General features: G+C 40.6%; 1 protein-coding gene across 1 annotated transcript; it reads right to left on the bottom strand.

The window, feature by feature from the left end:
- Positions 1 to 1,291: 1,291 nt before the first annotated feature.
- LOC309547403 (uncharacterized protein) lies at positions 1,292 to 27,097 on the bottom strand. The gene is made up of 10 exons (XM_082247246.1): positions 26,925 to 27,097; positions 24,144 to 24,205; positions 18,813 to 18,876; positions 17,521 to 17,695; positions 14,947 to 15,009; positions 10,642 to 10,713; positions 10,482 to 10,538; positions 6,954 to 7,013; positions 3,573 to 3,625; positions 1,292 to 1,481 (listed from the first exon to the last, which is right to left on the bottom strand). Exons 2-10 carry the CDS (start codon positions 24,187 to 24,189, stop codon positions 1,391 to 1,393), a joined length of 681 nt encoding a protein of 226 aa, XP_082103372.1. The 5' UTR covers positions 24,190 to 24,205; positions 26,925 to 27,097; the 3' UTR covers positions 1,292 to 1,390.

Raw genomic sequence — 27,097 nt, 5'->3', positions numbered from 1 at the left:
GTGAATCCTTACAGCTTCACAGACGGGTCCCTAATGCGCATGCGCGAAGCTTGCTGCGCATTCGGATTGGCTCGGCGGCGGGGGAAGCAGGAGAAGGCAAACTTCCAAGGGACAGCGCCGCGGCGCCGTCTCCTGGAAGTGGGGAAGTGGGTCAAAAACAGGTACCTGTTCCCCCCTCCCCCTGAAAGGTGCCAAATGTGGCACTGGAGGGGGGGGAGGAAGCAAATGAACGGGATTTCCACTTTTGGGTGGAACTCCGCTTTAAACCCATCAATTTAATGGTCTCGAAAACATTACAAACGTTACATTCTTGGGTGGGAGATGATGATACTGAACAAAGATGGACAGCGAGGGGGGAAGGTAGAACATGGAGAGGAGGGGAGGTGGGTAATGTGTTTAGGGCAGTACAGTCCTGCATGACCTACTCACACTGCCAAGTTTTGGGTACTTTTGTATTATTGCTGTCATTTTTACTTTGTACCTTTTTCTCAAAAAAAGAATAATAAAAAAAACTACGCTCAAGGCATCCAGGGAATCCTGTCACATTTGTTTGTGCTCTCTGAATTGTCATGTCATCAAATATCTGGTCACATAACTGTCACATGTGCAGCACCTTGGCAACTGCAGATCAAACATAGGCTAAGATGGCAGCTTTCTTGTTTGAAAAGGATGGGAGGGTTTAGTTCTGATTTAAAGCTTTGTGAATGAAATTAATGAAACATATTAAGCCATCATAGGAAATTTTTAGCTGTTGGTATTCTTTAATGTCTTCTCTACTGTGACTGGTGAATTTATACACATCTTCAATGTTGGATGAAATATCAATACTTTAACGTGTTAGTAAACCCAGGACCCTGCATTCACTATATCTGGTCTCTCACAGTACACAGAACACGGAAATGCAATTATTTTAGTAAATACAAACTAAATAACATAATAAGCTAAATTCCTTTTCTCATCAGCAATATATAGCAGTCTTGCGACTTCTATCAGTGTCCTAAAGCTTGTAGGAGGAGTTTTCATTCTCCCCTGATTGTGTTTTGAGGCTGCAGGACCCCTGACCCTCTGTCTGGACAGTGCTGATTGGCCCTGTGCTGATCAATGCACTCGCTGATCAATGCACTCTCCCAAGAACAAAAAAAAAACTCTCTGGCAATACACACCAAACTGAGCATGTGCAGCTTGCCCCATAGGCTTTGTCTTATCAGGAGATGGTTTGGGGACTGTGGATGAAGGGGAGGATCACAGAGGACAGGATCAAACAGCCTTTTTACATCATGCAAATGATTAACCATTTAAGTTCCACACTGAGTATAACAAGCATGCTTTATTGCATATACAGCCTAATTTTACTGTTGTGGGTTTAGTAACACTTTAAACTTTAGAACATCTATTTTCTCCAGCTGAGCCTCCGCAATCTCAGGCATCTTCCAGTAGGCTCTTCTTCCTCATCTTCCCCTTTTGAGCCTCTTCGGTTCATTCTGAAAATGGGGATAGCAAAACATGAATTAGCAGATCACTGATGAGCACTACCATGCAACTGTACCACATAAACATACAGTATTTTGAACATACAACATCAGTTTTATTAGTTATATTTATTGGTGAGTTCTAACATATGAGACATAGGGTTTTTAAACCAGTGCCTGATTTATAAATAGGCAGAGTAGACACTGACCTATGGGCGCCACACTGTTCCTGCATGTACACATTCGAGGTACATGTGGGAATCACTCCCGCTGAGCTGTTGGCGTTTATTCGACAGGCTGGTTGTACAGAAGTTGATCATTAGATATCTTTTATTTTTCTTGATAGTGCCAAGCTTGCCTGCCCCTTCACATTCTTATTGATCAGTGAGGCAGCTCACCATATTGATAGATCATCAGGAAAGTGTGGGGGCATTACATAGCAGCATGCACTGACTCGACTTGTAAGTGTCAGAACTTTGCCAGAAAGGCCTGGCATTCGGCCACAAAAGCAGAGTATTAGAATTTGCTGCAGATATGTGCAGGCATCTCTAGGTGTCTGCACCTTAACTGTGGCATACACTATAAGAAAATCGGGCGAACGATCCCACAGAAAACCGATGAACAAAATTATTTTATTTTTGTTTATTGTTTCTGATCATGCGTAGTTTTTCTTTTCTGATTCTTCTTGTACAAAAATCGTACGAAAACGGTACACATTAACCACTTCTGGACCGGAAGGATTTGCCCCCTTAATGACCAGGCCATTTTTTGCGGTCCGGCACTGTGTTACTTTAACTCACAACTGCGTGGTTATGCGACGCTGTACCCCAAAAAAATTGACGTCTTTTTTTTTTCCTCACAAACAGAGCTTTCTTTTGGTGGTATTTGATCATCACTGCAGATTTTTGATTATGCGCTATAAACAAAAAAAGAGCGACAATTTTGAAAAAAAAAGCAGGATTTTTCACATTCTGCTATATAACATTCCCAATAAAAAAATGTAAAAATCTAATTTTTTCATCATTTTTGGCCAATTTGTATTTTGCCACATATTTTTGGAAATAAAAATCCCAAAAAGTGTATTTTGATTGGTTTGCGCAAAAGTTATTGCGTCTATAAACTAGGAGAAAGATTTATGTCATTTTTATTTATTTTTTACTAGTAACGGCGGCGATCTGCGATTTTTAGCAGGACATTGGGGCGGACAGATCGGAACCCTAAAATTTTGAGGGGACCAGTGACATTACTACAGTAATCAGTGCTAAAAAAATGCACTGTTACTGTAATAATGACACTGGCAGGGAAGGGGTGTAACACCAGGGGTGATCAATGGGTTAAATGTGTGCCTAGGGGGTGATTCTAACTGTGTTGGGGCCAGACCTGGTGGATGGAAACAGGGTTCCTGTGTTCCGAAATAACAGGAACACAGGAGCTCTGTTTCAATCAGTGACAGATGAGCGGTGTGCCATGTTTACAACGACACACCGCCTTCTGTCAGTCCGTGCAGCGATCGTCGGATTCCCGGCAGCCATCCGTTGCTTAGCCGTAGGGCAAGAAAGCGGGCGCACAATCGCGCTGGCGGCGGTGCGCGTGCGCACCCGAGACCTGCTCCGGCGAGCTGCAGTACGGCAGTTTGTGCTGGAGAACCAGCCTGCCGCAGTATATCTGCGACGGCTGGTCTTTAAGTGGTTAAACGAAAATAGTTCGTTTTTTCCTGTGCGAGAAAAATTTTTGGAGTTTGTCCCTTTGAGAATTTTTGTACAAAAATTTCAGAATCAGTCTTTCGAACGTTGTGTACACACTATACGAAATTCGTACAAAAACTCTTTGGAAGAAAATGTTCAGCTGATTTTCTTATAGTGATATAGCCTTTATACCTGCTCAGTTTTGTTTTTTTAATTACAGGTTCTCTTTAGGCACCTCACTACAAATATTCAGTATAAAGGGGTCTGTGTGATCATTTGTTACAAATAATGAATACATTCCTAATATTTCCCCATTTCTCTATACTGTACAGCTTTCATTAACTTGAGTCATAAAGTATTGATCTTAAGTGTGCTCTGGGAAAATATAGATGCAAGTTAATTTTATAATAATGCTTACTCTTTTTCTTGTGAGATGAAAATACATAGGTCTTCTTTGACAAAATCAAGACCCTGTGGTAAACATAAAAAGAAAACAAAATAGGATAAAAGAAGGAAAATCATGACTCCCTTCTTGGCTATTATGCCAGCGGGTCCTGGCAGGGGCACATATGGATGAGATAACTCAACCTTTTTTTTTCAGTTTGTTAAATAAAATCAACAAATGTATTGTGTGATTCCAATAGTTATTTATAATCGTTATGGAGAATGGGTGACTTCACTTGGATTTTCAGAATTTGAAGGAGTATTAGGAGTATGAAGGACCATGAATATATAATATACTATGTATAACATCACAAATCTGTTTGATAAAATGGTATTTGTTTGTGTTTTCTTGCTGACATTGTATGTTCCAATAAACTTGCATTTTATATTTGATCATTGAGCGTGTCGCACCTCATTTAAAGTCCCAAGGGCAAATCTTTGCAACTTTCTGTTTCTTAGGGATGGAGGTGTGTCACAGGGTGTATCAGGGCATAATTTTTTTATTGTATGATTGTGAATATTGGCTTTCTTTCTACTTAGGAGCCCTTTCACACAGGTGATTTTCAAGTGCTTTGACACTTAGGCCTCATGCACACTGGACGTTTTTGGAGCTGCTGTTAGCAGCGTCAGACGTTTTTTTTTTGCAGCTCCAAGTGGCATAGGCGTTTTACAGCTCCAAAAAAAACCCAGGAACTGTGCGTTCTGGAGCTGCAGCGTCAAGCTGTAAAAACGTCTGACGCTGCTAAAGGCTGAATAACGTGGCTTAACGTGCGTTAAGCCACGTTATATGTTTTTTTTTCTTCCATTCAAAATCAATAGTTCCCTATGGGAGCCTATTGATTTGAATGGAAGTCGCACCGCAGGTCGGATCAGGGTGATCCGACTTGCGGTGCGACTTGCGCTGTGAGAATCTTGAGGGGGAACTCCACGCCAAAATGGGGAAAAAAACGGCGTGGGGTTCCCCCCCAGGTTCCAAACCAGGCCCTTCGGGTCTGGTATGGAATTTGAGGGTAGCCCCACGCCGAAAAAAACGTGTGACACAAGGGGGCGTGGTCTCCCGATGACGTCATCTGGCGGCCACGCCCCTAATGGCTATATAATAAGCTGCAGAGACCAGAGACCGGCATAATCGCCGGAGATGTCGTCGGAGGAGGACCGGAGGAAGAAGAAGAGCCCCCCCTGCCCCAAAGCACCCACACTCCCTCATGTTGAGGGCGTGTGGCCTGGTATGATCCAGGGTAGGTGGGGCCGCTCGCTCGTCCCCTCCCCTTTCCTGGTATGCCGGGCTGCATGCTTAGATAAGGGTCTGGTATGGATTTTGGGGGGGACCCCACGCCATTTTTTCGGCGTGGGGCTACCCTCAAATTCCATACCAGACCCGAAGGGCCTGGTTTAGAACCTGGGGGGGAACCCCACGCCATTTTTTTCCCCATTTTGGCGTGGAGTTCCCCCTCAAGATTCTCACAGCGCAAGTCGCGACGCAAGTCGGATCACCCTGATCCGACCTGCGGTGCGACCTCCATTCAAATCAATAGGCTCCCATAGGGAACCATTGATTTTGAATGGAGGCAGAAAAAACGCTGCTAACAGCTACTGTGGCCAAACGTGCAATAACGCTAATTGAAAAAGCTACTGAAAGCACGTTTTTACAGCTGCTGTTTCCCGGCGTCAAGTAAACAGCTTTGGAGCACGTTTTTATGACGCCCTGTGTGCATGGAGCCTAAAAAGGCACCAGTAAAGCTCATGAAAACTTATTCCCATTAAAATCAATGAATGCTTTCACACTAGGGCAGTGTGCTGGCGGGGCGGTGAAAGAAATCCTGCAAGCAGCATATTTGAAGTGCTAAAAAGCACCTAAAAAACACCCCTCTCCATAGAAATGAATAAGAAGCGCCTCAAATAGTTCTTGAAGCAGTTTTTGAGTCACGTTTCCTTAAAAAAAGGGCCTCAAAAGCGCTGCAAAAGCACTCCGCTTTTTATGGTCAGTTTTCAAGCGCCTCAGTGTGAAAGGGCTCTAAGTTTTTTGTTAGTATTTGGAAAGAGAAATTATTTTCTAATCCTTACACAGGGAAATTAGTGGTAAGAACAGCAATTAAAAAAGCATTAGGCTCAATTAATGTAACAGGATAAGTACACGCCCCACGTACATTTACTGCGGAAAGTCGGCCCTTAAATGCAAAATCACATACTGTACCTGAATGTGATTATAATCGTCAGCTCTGATGCACATGTGCGCTCACGGCGCCGGAGCCCTGCTTCCACTGTGATTGGACACAGAGGGTACTGATTAGTGAGTCCGGACCCACTGATCATTTGCAGAAGAGACAGAGCAGCGGTCTGCCTATGTAAACAAGGCAGACCGCTGTTCTGTCAAAGAGAGAGAGAGAGATCTTGTGTTCCTGCTAATCAGGAACACAGATGTCTCTATTCCTCCAGTCAGTCCATCCCCAATACAGTATGAAAGCACACCCAAATAACACAGTTAACCCTTTGATTGCCCCTGATGTTAACCCCTTCCCTCCCAGTGTCATTTATACAGTGACAGTGCATTTTATTTAGCACTGATCACTGTATTGGTGTCACTAGTCCCCAAAAAGTGTTGCTAAGTGCCAAATTTGTCTGCCGCAATGACTAGTAAAAACAATTATAAAAAAAAGTCCCTAAATCTATCCCATAGTTTTTAGATGCTTAAACGTTTGCGCAAGCCAATCAATATATGCTTTTTGGGATTTTTTTTACCAGTATATGTAGAAGAATACAAATTTGCCTTAATTGATGAAGAAATTTGACTTTTTACATTATTTATTGCATTTATTTTATTCAGTGATTATTGCTAGAGGCTATATCAACCACTCCGATAATCGCAAGTGTATCTGGCAGGCTGGGTGTACTAAGTTGATCAATTAATCAACTTGGTACATTCAGCCTGCCTACACACGGTTCAAATCTCCTCGGGTTTCTGCTGACCGGCCGAGATTCGAACGGTCTATGGCTGGCCTAATGCAGTGCATCAAGGTGGGTTGAAGTCACTTTTGAGATATTGCTGCCACTTGTCAGTGCTACAATATCAATTTTTTTTCGTTTAGGTAGTTGTGCAAATGGTAAGGAAAGATAGTTTTGATGTAATTTAAACAAATATTTTTCATCAGTTGATAAAGCAAGAAAAAAGGAAGGAAAAATGATGGTAGGTATTAGATGGTAAAGAAAGCAAATGAAAAGAAGAGAAAATTTGGGTAAGAGAAGGTGGAGGGAAAAGGAGGAAGGGGGAGAGAAGGATATTCCCTAACTGGAACTCAGGAATATTTGCTTTTCCCATAATTTTTCTTGTCATTTTCATTAAAATAATAATCCTTACCGCTTTCAGCTGCTGCGATCCAATCAAAGCTTCTTTAATATCTCGTAATAATGAATGTTTCTGAAAATAAAAAACAGTTCATTATATTCTTGTTGGTGTCTAAACAGCTAGCTTTTCTCCACAACGATGATAAACAATCTGCCAGTGAAGTAAATGCATGTATGCTTAAAATTGCTATTTATACATTTTACAGTATATTTCAAGTACACGGGATTTTATAAAAAGGTACTTAAAGGGTCAGTCCACCCAACAAACATATTTGGTCATGTATAGGCCTTTATATATTTAATCACGTATTGACTTCTAATATTTTTGTTGTCCCAAATGTTCCTACTGATGTACCCTTCCTCTTCCCTACCAAAGCCGCAAGCCTTCAGGCACAGTTTCAGTAATGTAACAGTAGTGAAAAATACAACACTCCTTGTAATGGCCACTGTATTAGAGGTAAAACAGAGAGTTCATGTTTATAGATTACATAGTATTTGAGGTTGAATAAAGACAATAGTCCATCTAGTTCAACCTGTGTAGGTGTTTGTGGACGTATTCATTTCCCATACCCCTGAATGTTTTGATCTTTGAGATGTACGTCCAAGAGTCTTTTAAAAGTAGCCATATTCTCCCCAGTTACCACCAATAATGGAAGAGAATTCCACAATCTTATTGCCCTTACTATAAAAAATCAATTTCGTAGCTTGAGGTTAAATCGCTTCTCCTTTAATCACATTGTGTGGCCACATGTCCTCTTACATTCCTTGTGACTGAATATTTTTTTTCTATTCTGAGATTAGCGTTGAGGTATTTGTAGATCGCTATCATGTCCCCTCTCAGGCGTCTCTTCTCCAGGGAGAATAAATCAAGCACTTGTAAATGCTCCTCATAATTTAGGTCCTCCAATCCCCTAATTCGTTTAGTTGCCCTTCTCTGGACTCTCTCCAGTTCAAACACATCCTTTCTGAGGATTGGCGACCAGAACTGGACAGATTACTCCAGATGTGGTTGGACCATGGTATTATAATTGGCACTAGTGAGTCTCAAAAACTATTACGTATATGAAACAGATGAGCAATTTAACTAATAAACAGCTTTTAAAACTACAAAATGCACATGCAGGGGAATCTAATTGCTGTTGCCTCTCACATTCATTATTATCTAAGGCTGATCAACACTCAGTTTACTTATGCTAACTGTATAAGAAAAATACATCTAGCTATTATAAGGAATATACAACTGGTGTTTTTTAGTATCTGTCAATTTAACTTTAAAGGATAAATTCACCTTTTCACAAAAAATAATCACTGCTTGCAGGTAAAAAAATGTGCATTTATTATTTTTTGTTGCAGGAACCCGTAAAGCATTGCACCCATGATCAGAAGATTGCTGGTGCTATACAGGTCTCCTGCAGACCTGTCAGTGTATCGGCTTGCTTGTATCTTGTACAAGAAAGCCGAAACATTCTGACAGGAAGAATGAATGAACTACCGCATAGCTCACAGTGCCATGGTAGCTCATGGAAAACTACAAGCTGACAGCCACAAAGGCACCTGGACCTTGTAGTATTCCATTCACAGAGAGCTGTAAGTGCCGGTTCACACTTATGCGCTTGCGCTTGCAATGCGAATTTGCAGGGCGAGTTTACCTTGTGTTTTTCAATAGTACCAGCGCGATTGTAATGAAAATTTTATTGCGTTGATTATGTTAATTAAGCTCAGGAGGGATGGAGCTGAGGGGAAAATCAAACAAAAAATAAGAATTCGCACATAAGAATTCGCACATATCTGAACTGATAATGCGAGTCCAGACCGATTTACATTGATGTCTAAGGAGACTAAATTCGCAACGCAACGCTGTAAACTCGCACAAGACCCTTTTTATCATCGCATCACATTCGCATCTGGATCGCAACGCATAGATGTGAACGACCGTCACGAATTCAATGTATTTTGTAAATGCATGCAATTGGAGACTATTTAGAACGCATCGCATTCGCAGTACAAGCGCATAAGTGTGAACCGGCACTAAATGAATAACGTGGCCAAGTGAGCAGAGCTCCACATGGCTGTGTTTTTTGAAAGCTAGCAGGGAGGAGAAGATTCCCTGCTAGCTGTCACAGTGGGGGAGTGGGAGGTGCGGGGGCAAGTACATTCATAACATGTTACACCCCGAAAATGGGTGTAATATGTAACATGTTATGAATAGGGAACTTATCCTTTAGGCCTCATGCACACTGGTTGTTATCAAAACGTCATTAGAAAGCTGTAGCTGTAGAAGGCATTTTTCAGCTTTTTTGCAGTAGCGTTTTTCAGCGTTTTTTAGCTTTTTTCAGCTATTGCATTTTTTAGCTTTTTTTTAGCAAAACTTTACTCCCACAAAAGCTTATGGCTCAAAATTGTTGATAAACACCAAATAGCAACGTTTTTCAGCGTTTTTTTTAGCTTTTAACAGAGTTAGAGCGTTTTTACAGCTGAAAAGCGCCTCCTAAAACCCACTAGTTCTGTTTTTTTACAGCCAGAAAACACCCCTGCCAAAAACTGCTGATAACTGCCTATGTGTGCATGGACACATAGGATAACATACTGGGGAGTTTACTGGCTGCAGAAAAAAACGTCTGAAAAACTGCCAAAAACAGCAGCTGTATAAACGTCCAGTGTGCATGAGGCCTTAAAGTAATACTAAAGCTTGTTTTTTTTTCTATAGGGGTACTTGTATGGGCTTGCTCCCAAGTCCCCTATAGATGCAGACAGGGCGGCTCCCTCCCGCTCCCACTCCTTTCTCACAGAATTTGACTGACAGCAGTAGCTAATGGCTCCCACGGCAATCATTATGTCCAGTGAGAAGGAAGAGAGAGACACTGCTCTTGTGCACATTGCTGGATCGTGCTTCGGTAAGTATTAGGGGGGGCTGGGAGATACTCTAACACAGAAGGTTTTTTTTTACCTTAAAGCGGAGTTCCACCCAAAAGTGGAACTTTTGCTTTAAATACTCCTGACCCCCTGCCATATTAGGCATGTCATTTTTTTTGGGGGGGGGGGAGTGGGTACCTAAATTTGACAGGTACCTGCTCCCACTTTTGCGGAAGTTCTCCTCTCCCCCTCCCTCCCTCCCTGCAATCTTCTGTGACACGTCAGAGGTCCCAGAAGATTGCCTGGCCGCACATGATGTGCAGCGCGACTAACGCATGCGCAGTGCGCAGCTGGCTGTGAAGCTGCAAGCTGTCACAGCCGGGTACCCACACTAGAGATGTAGTTGCTCCAGAGAGGGGAGGGAGAGGAGCGAGGCTTCAGGCGGCCACGTGAATGTGTGTTTATTAAAAGTCAGCAGCTAAACTTTTTGTAGCTGCTGACTTTTAATAAACACAAAAAAACGAGTGGAACTCCGCTGTAATGCATAGAATGCATTAAAGTAAAAAAACCTTCAGCCTTTACAACCACTTTAATTGTAGACTACTTATCAAGGAACAAAAATAAAAGCATAAAATAATATATTTAGCAGTGTAATGCAACAATCTTATACAACAAATATTTCTCTCACCTTGCGCATCCTGTGCCTCTTTTGAAACGATATTAATTTTGCCTGTTCAATCTGCCTCTGGAAAATAAACATTTTGCAAAGTTACAATATTATGATGCTAAAATATTGTTACAAATAATAGGACAGGTGCCAAAAAAATGTAACCGTCTACTGGTTTTACCTTAATTTGCTGTATTTCTTCCTTTAAAGCAGTATGTTCATGCTGTTCGCATTCTTCAAGAATGGAAAATACCTTTAACAAAAGTATTTAAGTATTATAGAGTAATCTTGTAAAGCATGAGGAAAGGCACATTAATGATAATTGTTAGCCCACTTGGCAAGTGCAACTACCCAGTTGCTTTATCTTTAGATCATTCTATAGAAAAAGCTCACATTTCCCAACTACATTCCTTTTTGTATTAGAGAATACTGCTGATGCAGCATTGTGAGTCTCTGGATTTTTTACACTTGATGTGCTTTGCATAATTCCTCCAGATCTGTGCAGTACACCATTGTGAAACCTTCTGCAGGAGCTTACTGTAATAAAGACCAGTCAATGCTGCTCTCTCTTCTTGTGCAGAATGACTGGGTGTCTCTCCACCCTTCCCTATACTTTTCTGCAGGCAGCTTGTAGTTTGTGGGATCTCCTGGGTAGGATCTCCATGCACAGGCTGTTTACAGCACAGTATAATTATCCCCTGTGATAGCAAAGGCAGTGACAGGTACTCTTTACTGAGAGATCCAGGGTCTATTAGACCCCCAGATCTCTCATCTGCCCCTAAAAGCTTTGGATCATACCAAGACTGTTATATTTGGATGCTTTTTTCAAACCACTAAGGGTTTGTTTACATCCGGTGAAACCAGGAGTAATGAAAAAGCCGTTTTGGTCAGCTCTATGGTTAGCTGGGGGAACCACTGGCTGCACTCTCGAATTCCCTGGTGGGACAGGAGAACCCAAAAGAACTGCAAAAGATGGCAGGAGATGGGGGTTGTCCCCTCCCACTGCATGTAAAAGCAATTCAGTGGCTAATTAGCTAGGATTTTCTTTTACAAGAAAGTTGACCGCTGGCTGAAAAAAACATGTGTATATATACACACACAGTATCTCACAAAGGTGAGTACACTCCTCACATTTTTGTAAATGTTTTATTATATCTTTTCATGTGACAACACTGAAGAAAGTACACTTTGCTACAATGTATAGTAGTGAGCGTGCAGCTTGTATAACAGTGTAAATTTGCTGTCCCCTCAAAATAACTCAACACACAGCCATTAATGTTGAAACCAAAGCTTCACAGGTTGCCACTGTGGTCCTCTTCAACTCCTCCATGATGACAACACAGAGCAGGTGGATGTTAGAGACATTACAGTATGTTTGAGGATGTCCCACAGATGCTCAATAGGGTTTAGGTCTGGAGACATGCTTGGCCAGTCCATCACCTTTACCCTCAGTTTCTTTAGCAAGGCAGTGCTCATCCTGAAGGTGTGTTTAGGTCGTTATCATGTTGGAATATTGCTCTGTGGCCAGTCTCCGAAGGAAGGGGATCATGCTCTGCTTCAGTATGTCACAGTACATGTTGGCATTCATGATTCCCTCAATGAACTGTAGCACCCCAGTGCTGGCAGCACTCATGCAACCCCAGACCATGACACTACCACCATTCTTGATTGGTAGGCAAGACACACTTGTCTTTGTACTCCTCACCTGGTTGGCGCCACACATGCTTGACACCCTCTGAACCAAATAAATGTATCTTGGTCTCATCAGACCACAGGACATGGTTCCAGTAATCCATGTCCTTAGTCTGCTTGTCTTCAGTAAACTGTTTGCGGGCTTTCTCATGCATCACCTTTAGAAGAGGCTTCCTTCTGGGATGACAGCCATGCAAACCAATTTTATGCAGTATGGTCTGAGCACTGACAGGCTGACCCCCCACCCTTTCAACCTCTACAGCAGTGCTGGCAGCACTCATATGTCTATTTCCCAAAGACAACCTCTGGAAAGGATGGTGAGCACGTGCACTCAACCTCTTTGGTCGACCATGGCGAGGCCTGCTCCGAGTGGAACTTGTCCTGTTAAACCGCTGTATGGTCTTGGCCACTGTGCTGCTATTCAGTTTCAGGGTCTTGGCAATCTTCTTAAAGCTTAGGTCATCTTTATGTAGAGCAACAATTCTTTTTTCAGATCCTCTGAGAGTTCTTTGCCATGAGGTGCCATGTGGAACTTCCAGTGACCAGTATAAGAGAGTGAGAGTGATAACAACGAATTTAACACATCTGCTCCCCATTCACACCTGGGACCTTGTAACACTAACGAGTCACATGACACCGGGGAGGAAAAATGGCTAATTGGGCCTAATTTGAAAATTTTCACTTAGGGGTGTACTCACTTTTGTTGCCAGCGGTTTAGACATTAATGGCTGTGTGCTGAGTTATTTTGAGGGGACAGTAAATTTACACTGTTATACCAGCTGCACACTCACTACTTTACATTATAGCAAAGTGTAATTTCTTCAGGGTTGTCACATGAAAATATATAATAGGATATTTACACAAATGTGAGGGGTGTACTCACTTTTATGAGATACTGTATATCTCATATATCTATATATATATATATTTGTATATATTACATCGTATGAGCACTGCTAATGCTGATGAATTGTCTATGATGATTTGAGGCATAAATTTTGTTTTATGATCTGATGTGAATTATAGTAGCTGCTGACAAAGTGCATGGAAATTTAATTTAAATTTAAGCGACATGCATATTAAAAAAGAATAGCGCACACATGCAAAAAAAAAAAATGACTATCAAATATAAAGACAATCCATAAATAAAAATGGGGATTTGGTCCCACCATATGGCCATATCGTGCTCAAGCCCACCACTACGTCAAAGTACCCTATTGTCAGTGGGTCCTACACTATCCATAAAAAAGGATGAATCCAGCCTCTCTAACCCTTGAAGACAACACTCCTTGCTGGGAGAGATGTGCTAATGCACTACAGGGGACTCCTCCTATATCTTCTTGATAGTGGACACTGATAGAGTACAGGTGTGTATGGGGGGGGGGGGGGGGGTGGGGTGCTCAACCCCAGAAGTCTGGTCAGACCGAATACATAATAAACAAGCAAAAAGTTGGGGGAGCAAACCCTGAACATGTATTTCTAAAGCTCCATTTTTATTTATGGATTGTCTTCATATTTGATAGTCATTTCTTTTGCATGTGTGCGCTATTCTTTTTTAATATGCATGTCGCTTGGTTCATAGCTGCACCAGCTTTAGAAATACATGTTCAGGGTTTGCTCCCCCAACTTTTTGCTTGTTTATTATGTATTCGGTCTGACCAGACTTCTGTGGTTGAGCACCCCCCCCCCCCCACACACACACACACCTGTACTCTATCAGAGTCCACTATTAAGTAGATATAGGAGGAGTCCCTTGTAGTGCATTAGCACATCTCTCCCAGCAAGGAGTGTTGTCTCCAAGGGTTATAGAGGCTGGATTAATCCTTTTTTATGGATAGTGTAGGACCCACTGACAATGGGGTACTTTAACATAGTGGTGGGCTTGAGCACGATATGGCCATATGGTGGGACCAAATCCCCATTTTTATTTATGTATTGTCTTCATATTTGATAGTCATTTCTTTTGCAAGTGTGCGCTATTCTTTTTTAATATGCATGTCGCTTGGTTCATAGCTGCACCAGCTTTAGAAATACATGTTCAGGATTTGCTCCCCTCAACTTTTTGCTTGTTTAACTTATTACTCAAGCCTGAAGCAGCAGGGTCAGCATATAGTGCAACTCCCTCTGAAGAAGTATGGAAAGTAGGATTCATTCTCCTATTGGTTGCCAGCTACTAGCTTACACATAGTTGGTTAATAATTTTTATCACCTGGTTCAATAAAAAAGCTGTATAGATAAAGCTTTAAATTCTTCCATTTCTTTCATCTGTGCAAATCAACGACAAAGAAGTTTACAAAAGGTTTACTCATTTCTAGTACAGGTGGTCCCCGGATTACAAACATCTGACTTACAAACGACTCCTACTTACAAACGGAGAGAGACAACAGGAAGTGAGGAGAAATCTTCCCCTAGGAACAACCCAAAATTTTCAAAATCCAATTGTCACAGGGACAGAAATTGAGGTGAAATCATCTGAACAGGGGCACAGACAGCAAAACAAATGGTACAGGGGTGTTAACCCTTCCCTATACTATCTAAAAAATGTAAAAATGATTCTTTTGGCTGGAGTTAAACTTAAAAAATGTACCTGTTCCGACTTACAAACAAATTCAACTTAAGAACAAACCTACAGTCCCTATCTTGTTTGTAACCCGGGGACCACCTGTAATAAGAACTTCTTAAAAACAACAAATCAGTTACACTATACATACCAGTAAGAACATTTTAACTTTAACTTTATTATCAGCATTCATGTCTTTAATGACTTTGAATGCTACAATGAAAATTCACTTACCTGTGTACAAAGTTGCTCTTTGTATTCCTGCAGAGCTTCTGAGACTTTAGCGACCCGTCTATTCTGCAATGTAAACATTTAAACCAAATGAGACGTTTATTCATTCTTAACACATAGTCTACACTTCTTACATTACTGTTTCTTTACTTTTTAAAGTAGATATTTAGCCAAAACATTTGATTTAGTTTTGTATAGAATGGGGAATAATTAGAACTTTTCAGTATTTTATTACTGTTTGTGTCTATCCCTTTTAGGCAGGATTTCCCTTGAATTTCTGTTCCAGTGATGGTGGCCACTAAGGCAAAAAGTGAGGGGATGTGAGGAAGACAGACAACAATAAAACATTACAGAGGCTGGGCAATTTTAAGAAATTGTTGTTTCCAGAAGATCTTATTCCCAGCTGTAACCACACTTGTTTCAGTATCATTTGTGTTTCATGTAGACCTGGAAGCGCTCAGTGATGTCATGGGCCCTTCCTGCTGTGTATTCATTTTTGCTAAATAATGAGAAGATACGCGCATCATTCGTCTTCTCTTTAAGCTGAAAAACACATTCAGTCTGTGCTTAGAAGATAAATAATCCCTTTATCATGACGGGAAGGAGGGTAGACTTTTTCATTTCATGGGTTGTCTGATTTTATCATCACAGAGAAGCTGGTCATGAGATTCAGCAGCTAAGGCTCAACTGCCTTAGGCCAGCCATATATGAATCAAAATTCAGCCAGTTCAGAATGGATTGGCTGAATATCAGTCCATGTCTGGGCTAGCTGGTTGTACACAAGTCGATCTATAAATCGACTTGTGTACAACCAGCCTGTTGGGTTTTCTCTGAAAGATCAGTGCTGCCGGCCATAGCCGGCGCCACTGATCAAAGGCTCCCCACCAGCAGAGTACAATAGCTCAGCAGGAAAGATTCCACTTCCACATCGAATGTGTGGATGAGTGAATTGGCTCATTTTTTTGTTTTTCATTCAACCCACTGTTGAATCATGTATGGCCTGCCTCGGAGAGATCTACAGGACTGTGCTGTAGACCAGTGATCATTCTAACCAGTTGGTGCCCCCTCCCCCACATAAAAACACTGCATATGGCACAGCTGCCCCTCTTGTCCCCCCAAGCCCCAAGGCAAACATCCCATTAATGGGCCCACATTTAATCTATTCATTCCCCTAACACAACAAAAGCATGATAATATCAAAACTAGAAAGGAGAGAGTTTTGTGGAACTACAACAAAGTGTTATCCCCTATGCACCGGTCTTGTGACATATGTTGTAATCACATGACTGGTGTGTGTTCCTAATCTGAGGAGAGATCTGCTCTTTTCTCCTTCTTTATAGACATGTGCCCCTTTAGCTTTACTAGTTTGGGCAGTTTGGGCCCCAGCCTGAAGTTCCCTAGATAGCAGGGAGAACATCAGATAGGGTTGCAAGCTTTAGGGGCATGATAATTAGAAGGGCTGGGTTGAGGTTTAGTTAGGTAACTTTAGCGATGCAGTGCAAGTGAGTGAGTTTGTCAGTTCTGTAAGGGGTAGGCCACAGGCAGGAAGAGACTGAGTTTTTCTCCTACATTATACTCAGCTGGCCACCACAATTCTCTAGTTGCAGAGAATTGCAGTTGCAGAGAATTGAGTGGTGTGACAACATTTTCCACTCTAATGCACACGCCAAGCAGTTACTTATTCAAAGATGCTGTAACTAGTCAGGGAAGCAAACGTGTCTCCACAGAGCAGATTTACCCTCTCTATTTGAGAAGAAAGTGATGGGAAAATCCCAAAGTTTAGATTGCCACCAAGCAGAAATAAAGTAGAAAGAAGGTTTGATGGGGAGACATGATGTGTTGACCACTATCTGCTGTAAGATGGGATTTTCCTCATATTGGAGAGATTTCCACTCACTTCCTGTTGTGTCTACACAACAAGAAGTGAAGGTAAACCTCTTCAATGGGACATAGGTGGTGAAAAAAAGAGGAAAAATTGACTTGGGATTTAATCATCCCTTACTCTATCCAAAATGAATAACATTTTGGTTTTACATATGCTTTAAACTAATAATGCTGTACAGTAAAGGAAGCAACTTATTAAATTAGTAAAGTTCCCTCAATTTACTTTGTTCTTTGTAATTACCAGGATAAAAAGAACACGCACATCTATACAGCATCCGTATGTGGGCAGAAGGAAAATAATCCCTGAACTGAATACAAATGCATGCCACACTTTTCAGATATAAAAAATGGGAAAACCATGTATCATTTTACTTCCACTTTACAATTATGTGCCACTTTTTGTTGGTCTATCACATAAAACCCCAATAAAATGCATTTAAGTTTTTAGTTGTAACATGACAAAATATGGAAAATTTCAAAGGGTATGAATACTTTTTCAAGGCATTGTATATATGGCCAGCTTTAGAAACATTGAGTGGGTGTTCTAACACTGCCAGCAGGTGTGTTCCATAATCACCACATTACAGATAAAGGCACTGTGGTAATATACAGAAATGCCTGGATGAAGATTCTGATACTGAGAGCAATGTTGTCACTTGGCATTTCTGAGCACTATCCATTTTCAAAACTTACCAGATACGTATTGTAAACCCAAGATTGCTTGCTTTCCTGAGGAGTCAAATTAAGTCCTTGCAGAATTCTCAGTATTTCTATTGCAAGTTTAAGCGGTGGATCTTGCCCTTCTTCCCAAATTCTTATATCATTCCATAGCTGGGTAAAAAGTGGTATACATGGTGTAGAATGAGGCCTGAGGACACAAAATCAAATTTATCTTTATTTGAACAGACTGCTAAGTGGACTACAAACTGAAGTGATGTACAGGCGGTCCACGGGTTACAAACATCTGACTTTCAAACGACTCCTACTTACAAATGGAAGGAGACAACAGGAAGTGAGGAGAGATCTACCCCTAGGAAGGGAAATTCACTCCTGTAGGAGTTCTCATCTGAAAAAGGTGTCTCCACTGAAGCTTTATCACCAATCCTTGTTTCCACAACAACCCAAAATGTTCAAAATCCAATTGTCATAGGGACAGAAAGTGAGATGAAGTCTTCTGAACAGGGGTACAGACAGCAAAACAAATGGTACAGGGGTGTTAACCCTTCCCTATGCTATCCAAAAACTTAAAAATTATTATTTTGGCTGGAGCACACTTAAAAAATGTACCTGTTCCGACTTACAAACAAATTCGATTTAAGAACAAACCTACAGTCCCTATCTTGTTTGTAACCCAGGGACCGCCTGTAACTTATCTGGTATACTATACTGGACTATATTAAATATCCGGTACTGTATAGCATACTGAGGTTCATAAGAAGGATAGAAGAAAGATGAGCTCTTATTAAATCTAGACTAACTACTGTACAAGCATGGAGACAACTGCATTTGTAGTGCCCACCACTACCTCTAGTACAATTGGCCTGATGAAATAAATCATTTTGTACACAGTTAACACCATCTACCAAAGTGTGATGCAACTGGCCAGCTTGAACATATATACATGAACAATATATGCAAACTGAAAAAAAAAAAAAACATTTTATAAGCAAGTGTTTTCTATATGTAAATGTTAATACATTGTTATACCTTTTTAGCATCTGATGTGTTGTGTATATATAGAAGCTATTCATGACCTGATCAATGAATGATATTTTCATTTCCAGGTTGATAACTAAAAAGGGCAAGGATGCCTGAAATGGTATATTATTTTTGATGAAGCTTATAGGTTAATGCTCACTGTGCTGTAACCCCCCCTTGTATTATAAATGGATCCTTTTGGTGTATGTGTGTGTTTGTTTTTTATATGGGGGATACTCCTGGTATGTGCATATATAGTTATTTTTACACACACAAATGTGTCTTACTTGTAATCATTTTCAAATCCTTCATCCTCTTCTTCACTGTCATTTGCTCCAATATAGAAGTACACTGAAAAAAGAGTGACAAGTGTAGTTAAGTAAGAAGCGCTAATAAGATGAGTTTATCTAAAGAAAATCTGTTTTAGAATTATGATAAAAAATGGGGCCAGTGGATTGACACTCCAGGTATGGCCACTTTAAGCCGGCCATAGATGGTTTGAATCTCTGCCGGTTCAGCAGGGACTGACCAAGATTTAGACCATGTATGGGCAGTGAATGTAATCAAGTTGATTGATTGATCAACTTGGCTACAATCATCCTGTCAGAATTTACATGCAATTATTGCTAGAGGCTGGAGACTGTGGCTCCTCCCAACCCCTCTACCGGGAGAACACAATAGCTCAGTGGGAGGGGATCCCCCATCATCGCACACATCTATGATTCTCATAAATGCGTGGATCCATCTATGGCTGGCTTTAAACTGTACAAGATCATGGTTAAGTTAAACAGTGATGTTGGATAATGCTTTGTCTCTGGGGTATGGCCACATACTAAATCGACTTCTGAACTTAACTTTGCATAAGAAATATACCCCTAGGACTTTGAAGGGGGTCTTTCCTACTGCATAATATTTCATCAGAGACCCAACTTGATGCCATAGGGCAGTCATTTGACTATGACTTTGTCCATTGGATTGGTTGTTTTGTGTAATACCTCATTGTACCTTGTATGTGCTATAATTGTAAAATGTGATATGGAGTCTTTAACCTGTCCTGAATCAAACAATATATGAGTAATGCCTTGATGTCTAAACCCTTGAACAAATAACATTTCTGGGATACTGATATTAGTGAACCTTCTCATGCCGGTGTCTGCTTCATGACAAGTTTAATTTTAAATAATTATTTGTTACAAGTCTCTGTTCAAGAGGAGGTATTAGAGTGCATATAGATTTCTGTTTAACAACTTCAGCCTCGGAGGGTTTTACCCCCTAATGGTCAGGCCATTTTTTACAATAGGGCACTGCGTTATTTTAAATGACAATTGCACTGTCGTGCAATGCTGTACCCAAAAAAAATTGATGTCCTTTTTTTCCCACAAATAGAGCTTTCTTTTGGTGGTATTTGATCACCCCTGCGGTTTTTATTGTTTGTGCTATAAACAAATTTAAATAAATTTAGGCTAATATGTATTCTGCTACATATTTTTGGTAAAAAAATTCTAATAAGCATATATTGATTGGTTTGTGCAAAAGTTATTGCGTTTACAAACTATGGGATGTTTTAATGGCATTTTTATTTATTTATTTTGTACTAATGGCAGCGATCAGGGTTTTTTTAACGGAACTGCGACATTGCAGCAGACAAATGGGACACCTAACTAACACTTTTGATACTTTTTTGGGGACCAGTGACATTATTACAGTGATCAGTGCTAAAAATATGCACTGTTACTGGTTACTGTACTATTAACACTGGCAGGGAAGGGGGTAACATCAGGGGCGATCAAAGGTTTAAATTATTGATCGACCGATATCGTTTTTTTACCGCCGATACCGATATTTTGGTCATTGGATATCGGTATCGGCTGATATCTGCCGATATTTTAGGACATTATAAAATAAAATTAATTTTTTTTTTTAATATCTACAGGTACTGTGGTGGAGGGATCTGGGGGTCTAAAAGACCCCAAACCCCTCCTCTGCACTTAAAAGCATTCAAAACGCCAAGTTTGTCTGTTTTGAATGCTGTAAGGTATTTGAATTCAGCGCCACCAGTACCCGGAAGTGATGTCATTCAAATTCAAACAAATGGAGACCCGGTTAGATGGCGGCAGTGCAGATGGAGACCCAGTCAGACGGCGGCGGTGAAGGTAGGATGCCCGGGTCTTCCGATGGGACAGGAGACCTGGGCGAGCCACAGAAGGAATTCACTCCCTGGAATGACAGCCGAGCGGCTTCTCAGCCGCATCGGTTGTCATTACAAGACAGGCGACCGTCGGCTATTGACACCGGTACCGGGGTGATGCCTCTAACTGCAGGTATCACCCTGGTACATGCACTTTTCCGAAATATTGGCAATATCGGTAAATCAAAAGGCCGATTCCGATATACAGTGCCTTGCGAAAGTATTCGGCCCCCTTGAACTTTTCGACCTTTTGCCACATTTCAATCTTCAAACATAAAGATATAAAACTGTAATTTTTTGTGAAGAATCAACAACAAGTGGGACACAATCATGAAGTGGAACGAAATTTATTGGATATTTCAAACTTTTTTAACAAATAAAAAACTGAAAAATTGGGCGTGCTAAATTATTCAGCCCCCTTAAGTTAATAATTTGTAGCGCCACCTTTTGCTGCGATTACAGCTGTAAGTCGTTGGGGTATGTCTCTATCAGGTTTGCACATCGAGAGACTGAAATTTTTGCCCATTCCTCCTTGCAAAACAGCTCGAGCACAGTGAGGGTGGATGGAGAGCGTTTGTGAACAGCAGTTTTCAGTTCTTTCCACAGATTCTTGATTGGATTCAGGTCTGGACTTTGACTTGGCCATTCTAACACCTGGATATGTTTATTTGTGCACCATTCCATTGTAGATTTTGCTTTATGTTTTGGATCATTGTCTTGTTGGAAGACAAATCTCCGTCCCAGTCTCAGGTCTTTTGCAGACTCCATCAGGTTTTCTTCCAGTATGGTCCTGTATTTGGCTCCATCCATCTTCCCATCAATTTTAACCATCTTCCCTGTCCCTGCTGAAGAAAAGCATGCCCAAACCATGATGCTGCCACCACCATGTTTGACAGTGGGGATGGTGTGTTCAGGGTAATGAGCTGTGTTGCTTTTACGCCAAACATAACGTTTTGCATTGTTGCCAAAAAGTTTGCTTTTGGTTTCATCTGACCAAGGCACCTTCTTCTACATGTTTGGTGTGTCTCCCAGGTGGCTTGTGGCAAACTTTAAACAACAATTTTTATGGATATCTTTAAGAAATGGCTTTCTTCTTGCCACTCTTCCATAAAGGCCAGATTTGTGCAGTAAACGACTGATTGTTGTCCTATGGACAGAGTCTCCCACCTCAGCTATAGATCTCTGCAGTTCATCCAGAGTGATCATGGGCCTCTTGGCTGCATCTCTGATCAGTCTTCTCCTTGTATGAGCTGAAAGTTTAGAGGGACAGCCAGGTCTTCGTAGATTTGCAGTGGTCTGATACTCCTTCCATTTCAATATTATCGCTTGCACAGTGCTCCTTAGGATGTTTAAAGCTTGGGAAATCTTTTTGTATCCAAATCCGGCTTTAAACTTCTCCACAACAGTATCTCGGACCTGCCTGGTGTGTTCCTTGTTCTTCAAAATGCTCTCTGCGCTTTAAACAGACCTCTGAGACTATCACAGTGCAGGTGCATTTATACGGAGACATGATTACACACAGGTGGATTCTATTTATCATCATCATTAGTCATTTAGGTCAACATTGGATCATTCAGAGATCCTCACTGAACTTCTGGAGAGAGTTTGCTGCACTGAAAGTAAAGGGGCTGAATAATTTTGCACACCCAATTTTTCAGTTTGTTATTTGTTAACAAAGTTTGAAATATCCAATAAATTTCGTTCCACTTCATGATTGTGTCCCACTTGTTGTTGATTCTTCACAAAAAATTACAGTTTTATATCTTTATGTTTGAAGCCTGAAATGTGGCAAAAGGTCGAAAAGTTCAAGGGGGCCGAATACTTTCGCAAGGCACTGTATCGGGGAAAGTGCATATCGGCCCTCGATATATATCGGCTTTGCCGATAATCTGTCGATCACTAGTTTAAATGTGTCCCTAAGAGGTGTGGGGGTTGCTTTAAATGGGGGAAGACAGAGATCTGGTCTTAGCAGGAACACAAGATCTCTATCTTCTCCCCTGTCAGAACAGCGATCGGCCTTAATTACATAGGCAGATCGCCATTCTGCCTGTCTCAGGAACAATCGCGGGTGGCTGGCAGACATCGGGTACGGCAGACCTGCTGATTGGCTTCCCCTTTGTCCCATCAGTGCGCGATCGCGCCTCCGGCGGTGCGTGCGCGCCCCTAGTGCCTATTGCACAAAATTACGTACAGGTACGTGATTTTGCGAAACAGAGCTGACCTGCTGCAGTACATGTACGTTAGGTGGTCGACAAGTGGGGTTAATGAACCTGTTGAAATATGGAGGCTACCACTATTGACTTTAAAAAGGTACAGGGTTCGGGCTGCCATTTTTGACTTTGCTACCTCGAAAGTTTCAGTTGGAAAAGTTATGCATCCTTGTTTTTAGATCAGTGACTCACCATCACCAAGTGGTGAAAAAAGGAGAAGGATGACAATCCTAAGACTTTCAGTCAGAAATGGCAGCTTCCATTTTTATATTCTCACTGATTTTCTTATCTTCTCACATATTGCTCAGAGAGGTCTGCTAGCCTACAAATAGAAATTGATCCCTTTTAATTTCACCTGGGGCCTTGCCCACGTATTCAGACCTGAGATTTAGTGCAATCTAAAAGGAAAAACTTTTTTTTCAGATTTAGATAGGGTTTAGCTGGATTAGAACACCTGTTAGATGTTTATTGCTGCCTGTGCCCCTCATTAGAGAGATTTACCCTTTCTATTTGTCCTCAATGAAAGCGAAAGTGAAAGCAAAATCACAAGTTGTCACCAGAACAGAAATAGGGAGGAATTCTTCCAATGTGGACGCTAGTCTTGGTAAACCCTGGTGACTGGGATTATCTCACTTTGTAGGGATGTCCTCACATTATATGTTTTGGCTATGGGATAGGAAGTGAAGGGAAATCTTCCCAATGGGATACAAAAAATGTATGAAGTTTATAACTTTCCTTATAAACAACCATCGAACATAAAAATGAAAAAGTTTTGCCTTTAGTATTAGTTCTTCTTTATTATGAAAACATATTTTGTATGCAATATTGAAAATTAAGTCTAAGCATTTCATAAATACTGATTCATTAATTTGGGGACATAATACAAAGTCCAGTGGTGCAAACCTTTTTGACCATGTGACTAATTACTATTAGATTCTTTATTATCATATCCAAAATGTAGGCAGCAAGGTGGCACTCTTGTTTACAGCTTTGGGTTTATTAAAGGCTCTGACTATCTGATTGGGGTCTATATGTTCTGTTTATGTGAGGAATCCCTCCTACAATCCAAAAATGTACTGGTAGGTCAAATGGCTCCCTTTTTATATTGTCCTGGGATATTAGGAGAACTGGCACTGATTAGTAGTCTGTAAAGCTCTGTGTAATCAGTTAGCATAATATAAGTACTGAAAAGGTATACACATCAACATAAAATTACTTACCACTTGGTGAGCCGTCCGAGATATCTACAGACATAGTACACTCCATGAAAGGCTCTAATGTCCTGTTTAAAGAAACAAAAGAGGTCAATCTATCCAAAAGAGATATTTAAGTTATAGATGGAGCCTGGTAGGCTGAATCAGCCCCTGGATTTTTATATTTATTCATGAATGATCTAACAGTAAGATCTCCCTGCCACAATTACTGACTCCTGTTGCATTTCCTTAATGTAAATTTCAAATTCAACAGTGAGTGAGAAACAAAAAAAAATTAAAAAAAGAAAACTCTTCTAAGAGAAATAGGCTGCCATTGTTCACCTTCTGAAAAGGCTAGTTGTCTGTGCTAATGCTTCAATACTTTCTAACTTTCTAACTGACCATAGCTGTTACCAGGGCTTTTTTTTCAGCTGGAACTTGGAGGAACTCAGTTCCACCACCTTTGCCTCAGACCCTCTGTTCCTTGCTCACCACTATCACTTGTAAACACAGGGTCGTGGCTGGGTGTGCAAATGTGAAGCTCCCAATGCTATAAGAGTGCTCTGAGCTGTGTGTTTTACATTTCTCTCTTTTTACTTTAGGTGTGGCCCTCAGTGCAACACATTTAAAGATTTTCCACGGTCAACTAGGTCTTAAGGCCCATACACACAATAAGAAAATCTGTAGGGAAAATTCGTCCGACGACCGATCTGCCGATTTTCAGATTGTTAGTATGGTGCTTTCGACAGCCAACTCAGACTTTTTCGGCTGACAAAATCCTGATGTGCAGGCTATAAAATTTTTGTCGTCCGTAATACAACGTCTGATTTTTGTCTCATTAGTACAGTTTTCAACGGAAAAAAATCTTAAGAGCAAGACTAGGCATGCTCAGAGACAAAAGAACACATACAAAGCAATCTAACACATGACATCACTTCTGAAGTAGAATTCTGTCATATGGGAAAATTCGTATGAAAATAACCTCTTCACTTTCCACATCAGACTAGCATGCCACAAAAAAACGGAAGACAGATCGTTCGATAATTTTATCATGTGTACGGGCCTTTACAGGCCTACCAGGAGTTCTTACTTTGCTATGACCTAGCAGGCTGCACGCAGTATCAAAGCCATTGGATCACCCTGACAGTCAAATAACTACTATATTTTAAAGAGATCAACAATGGCAACTTAAATATTTTTATTATTAAAACAATTTATACAACAAAAACCAGAAAGATATTAACCAAAACTTCATGTTTAATGTGTTTTGGCAGTTTTTAGGTCATATCTGGTTTCTTTCACATCATAGCTGATGATTTATTTAGAGGACCCATTTTGGCTTTGCTGAGTGTGTTTTAACAATGACCTGTGGAATGGAAACTAGATTGCTTTTTTTCCAGGGAACATGCTACATTAACTTCACAGACCTTCTAGTAAAAAGGTCACATTCAGGAGACCAAGGTGTATTGAAGATACTCTTATTTACATGGCTATTCTGCTTACAGAAGCCTTTATTGGCCAGTGGCCACCACTCACCAGTAATGTTTAATAAAGCTGAAAGAGACTGGCTGTTTTTAGATCTGCCTTGATAAATAAGGGATTTATTTCCTCTTTGACCTCAGTCTTTATATATTTTCTATGTTAATAGAATGTGGTTTTGTAATGCGACTTGTGCTTTTTATGTGTTTTTAATGCTTATTTTTTTGTAGAAGGAGACTGGATTTTATGCACAAAACACACTAAAAAACACATGTACATTCAGTATACTTGCAGTTTACCTGCACTCCCATTAAAGTCTATTGGGCAAAAAAAATGAGCTGCAACTGCATCAAAGAAGTGTCTGCGCCTTTTCAGAAACACGCTGCAGCTGTGCTGCATTGATGTGAACAAGCATCATAGAAAATATTGTAATTTCCATTGTCGTGCAGTGCAGTGTGACAAGAAGCATAGGAGAAAACACACTAGTGTGAATGGGGGCCTCAAATAATTTACATCAGTGTGCATTTGCTTCTTGTAAACTACAGGTATTTGTCAATGCAATGCAATAGAAGTTGTTAGCTGTATGAATAATATTTTCATTACGCTTTTACACTGCGCGTTACCACAGACACACATATGAGGCCAGAACGTTTTGTTTCTATGAAATCTACAGACGCATGTAGATTATTTTACTTCAGTTTTTTGTGTTTTTTTTGTGTTTTTTTTGTTTCAATGAATGTATGTTAGATGTGTTAGTATGCATCAGCATCAGTTTACATGTGTTTAAAGCATTTACATGGAATGATAACTTAGATACTTTGCATTTTTTTTACCAAAAAATGCATTTGCTTTAATGAACAACATGCGTAATGCACATAGGTGCTCATAAATATATCAACATTATGACCCTATAACAGCCATTCCACTGCTTACAAAAAAAAAATTTAAAACACAGACACGTCAGGTATGGCTTACAAATAATTCCTCTACTTTGTTTCTCTGGGACTACAGCAATTACACTATCATTTTATTAAATGGGAAGGAAGAAGAGGGGGAGTGTCAGCAGATGGGGGGGTTGGTCATATGACCTGTCAAAATCACGTTCTTCTCCTATCATGCATTATGCAAATAAATTGTCTGTTATAAATAGCACCTATAAGTTAGTGTATTGCACGTTAACTCATATGCTGCTCATGTGAATGAGGCCCAACACTGCATTAAAAAATAAGTCAAAGCCTCAAGTAATCAATAAATGGTAAGTTAGTATACAGAACTATAGCACATGTAGTAACAAAGCAGAAAGCTTTATAAATAATATTAATAACTTACTACGTTGTATGTGTGAGGAGGCAATCCTGCAGTTGTCTACAAAACTGACACTGTGAGCTCTGGGCTCTTGGATAACACTCAACGGTGCAGCAAAGTGAAAGGTTTTTTCTATTTAGTGACGTCTTAGGAATGCCTTTGTGAAAGGATCCTTAACAATGTCCCACTATAATAGG

Source organism: Pelophylax lessonae (genome assembly GCF_965119305.1).
Source record: "Pelophylax lessonae genome assembly, chromosome: 2".
In the NCBI taxonomy this organism is placed as follows: domain Eukaryota; kingdom Metazoa; phylum Chordata; class Amphibia; order Anura; family Ranidae; genus Pelophylax; species Pelophylax lessonae.
This window is presented reverse-complemented; position numbering and strand designations above follow the sequence as displayed.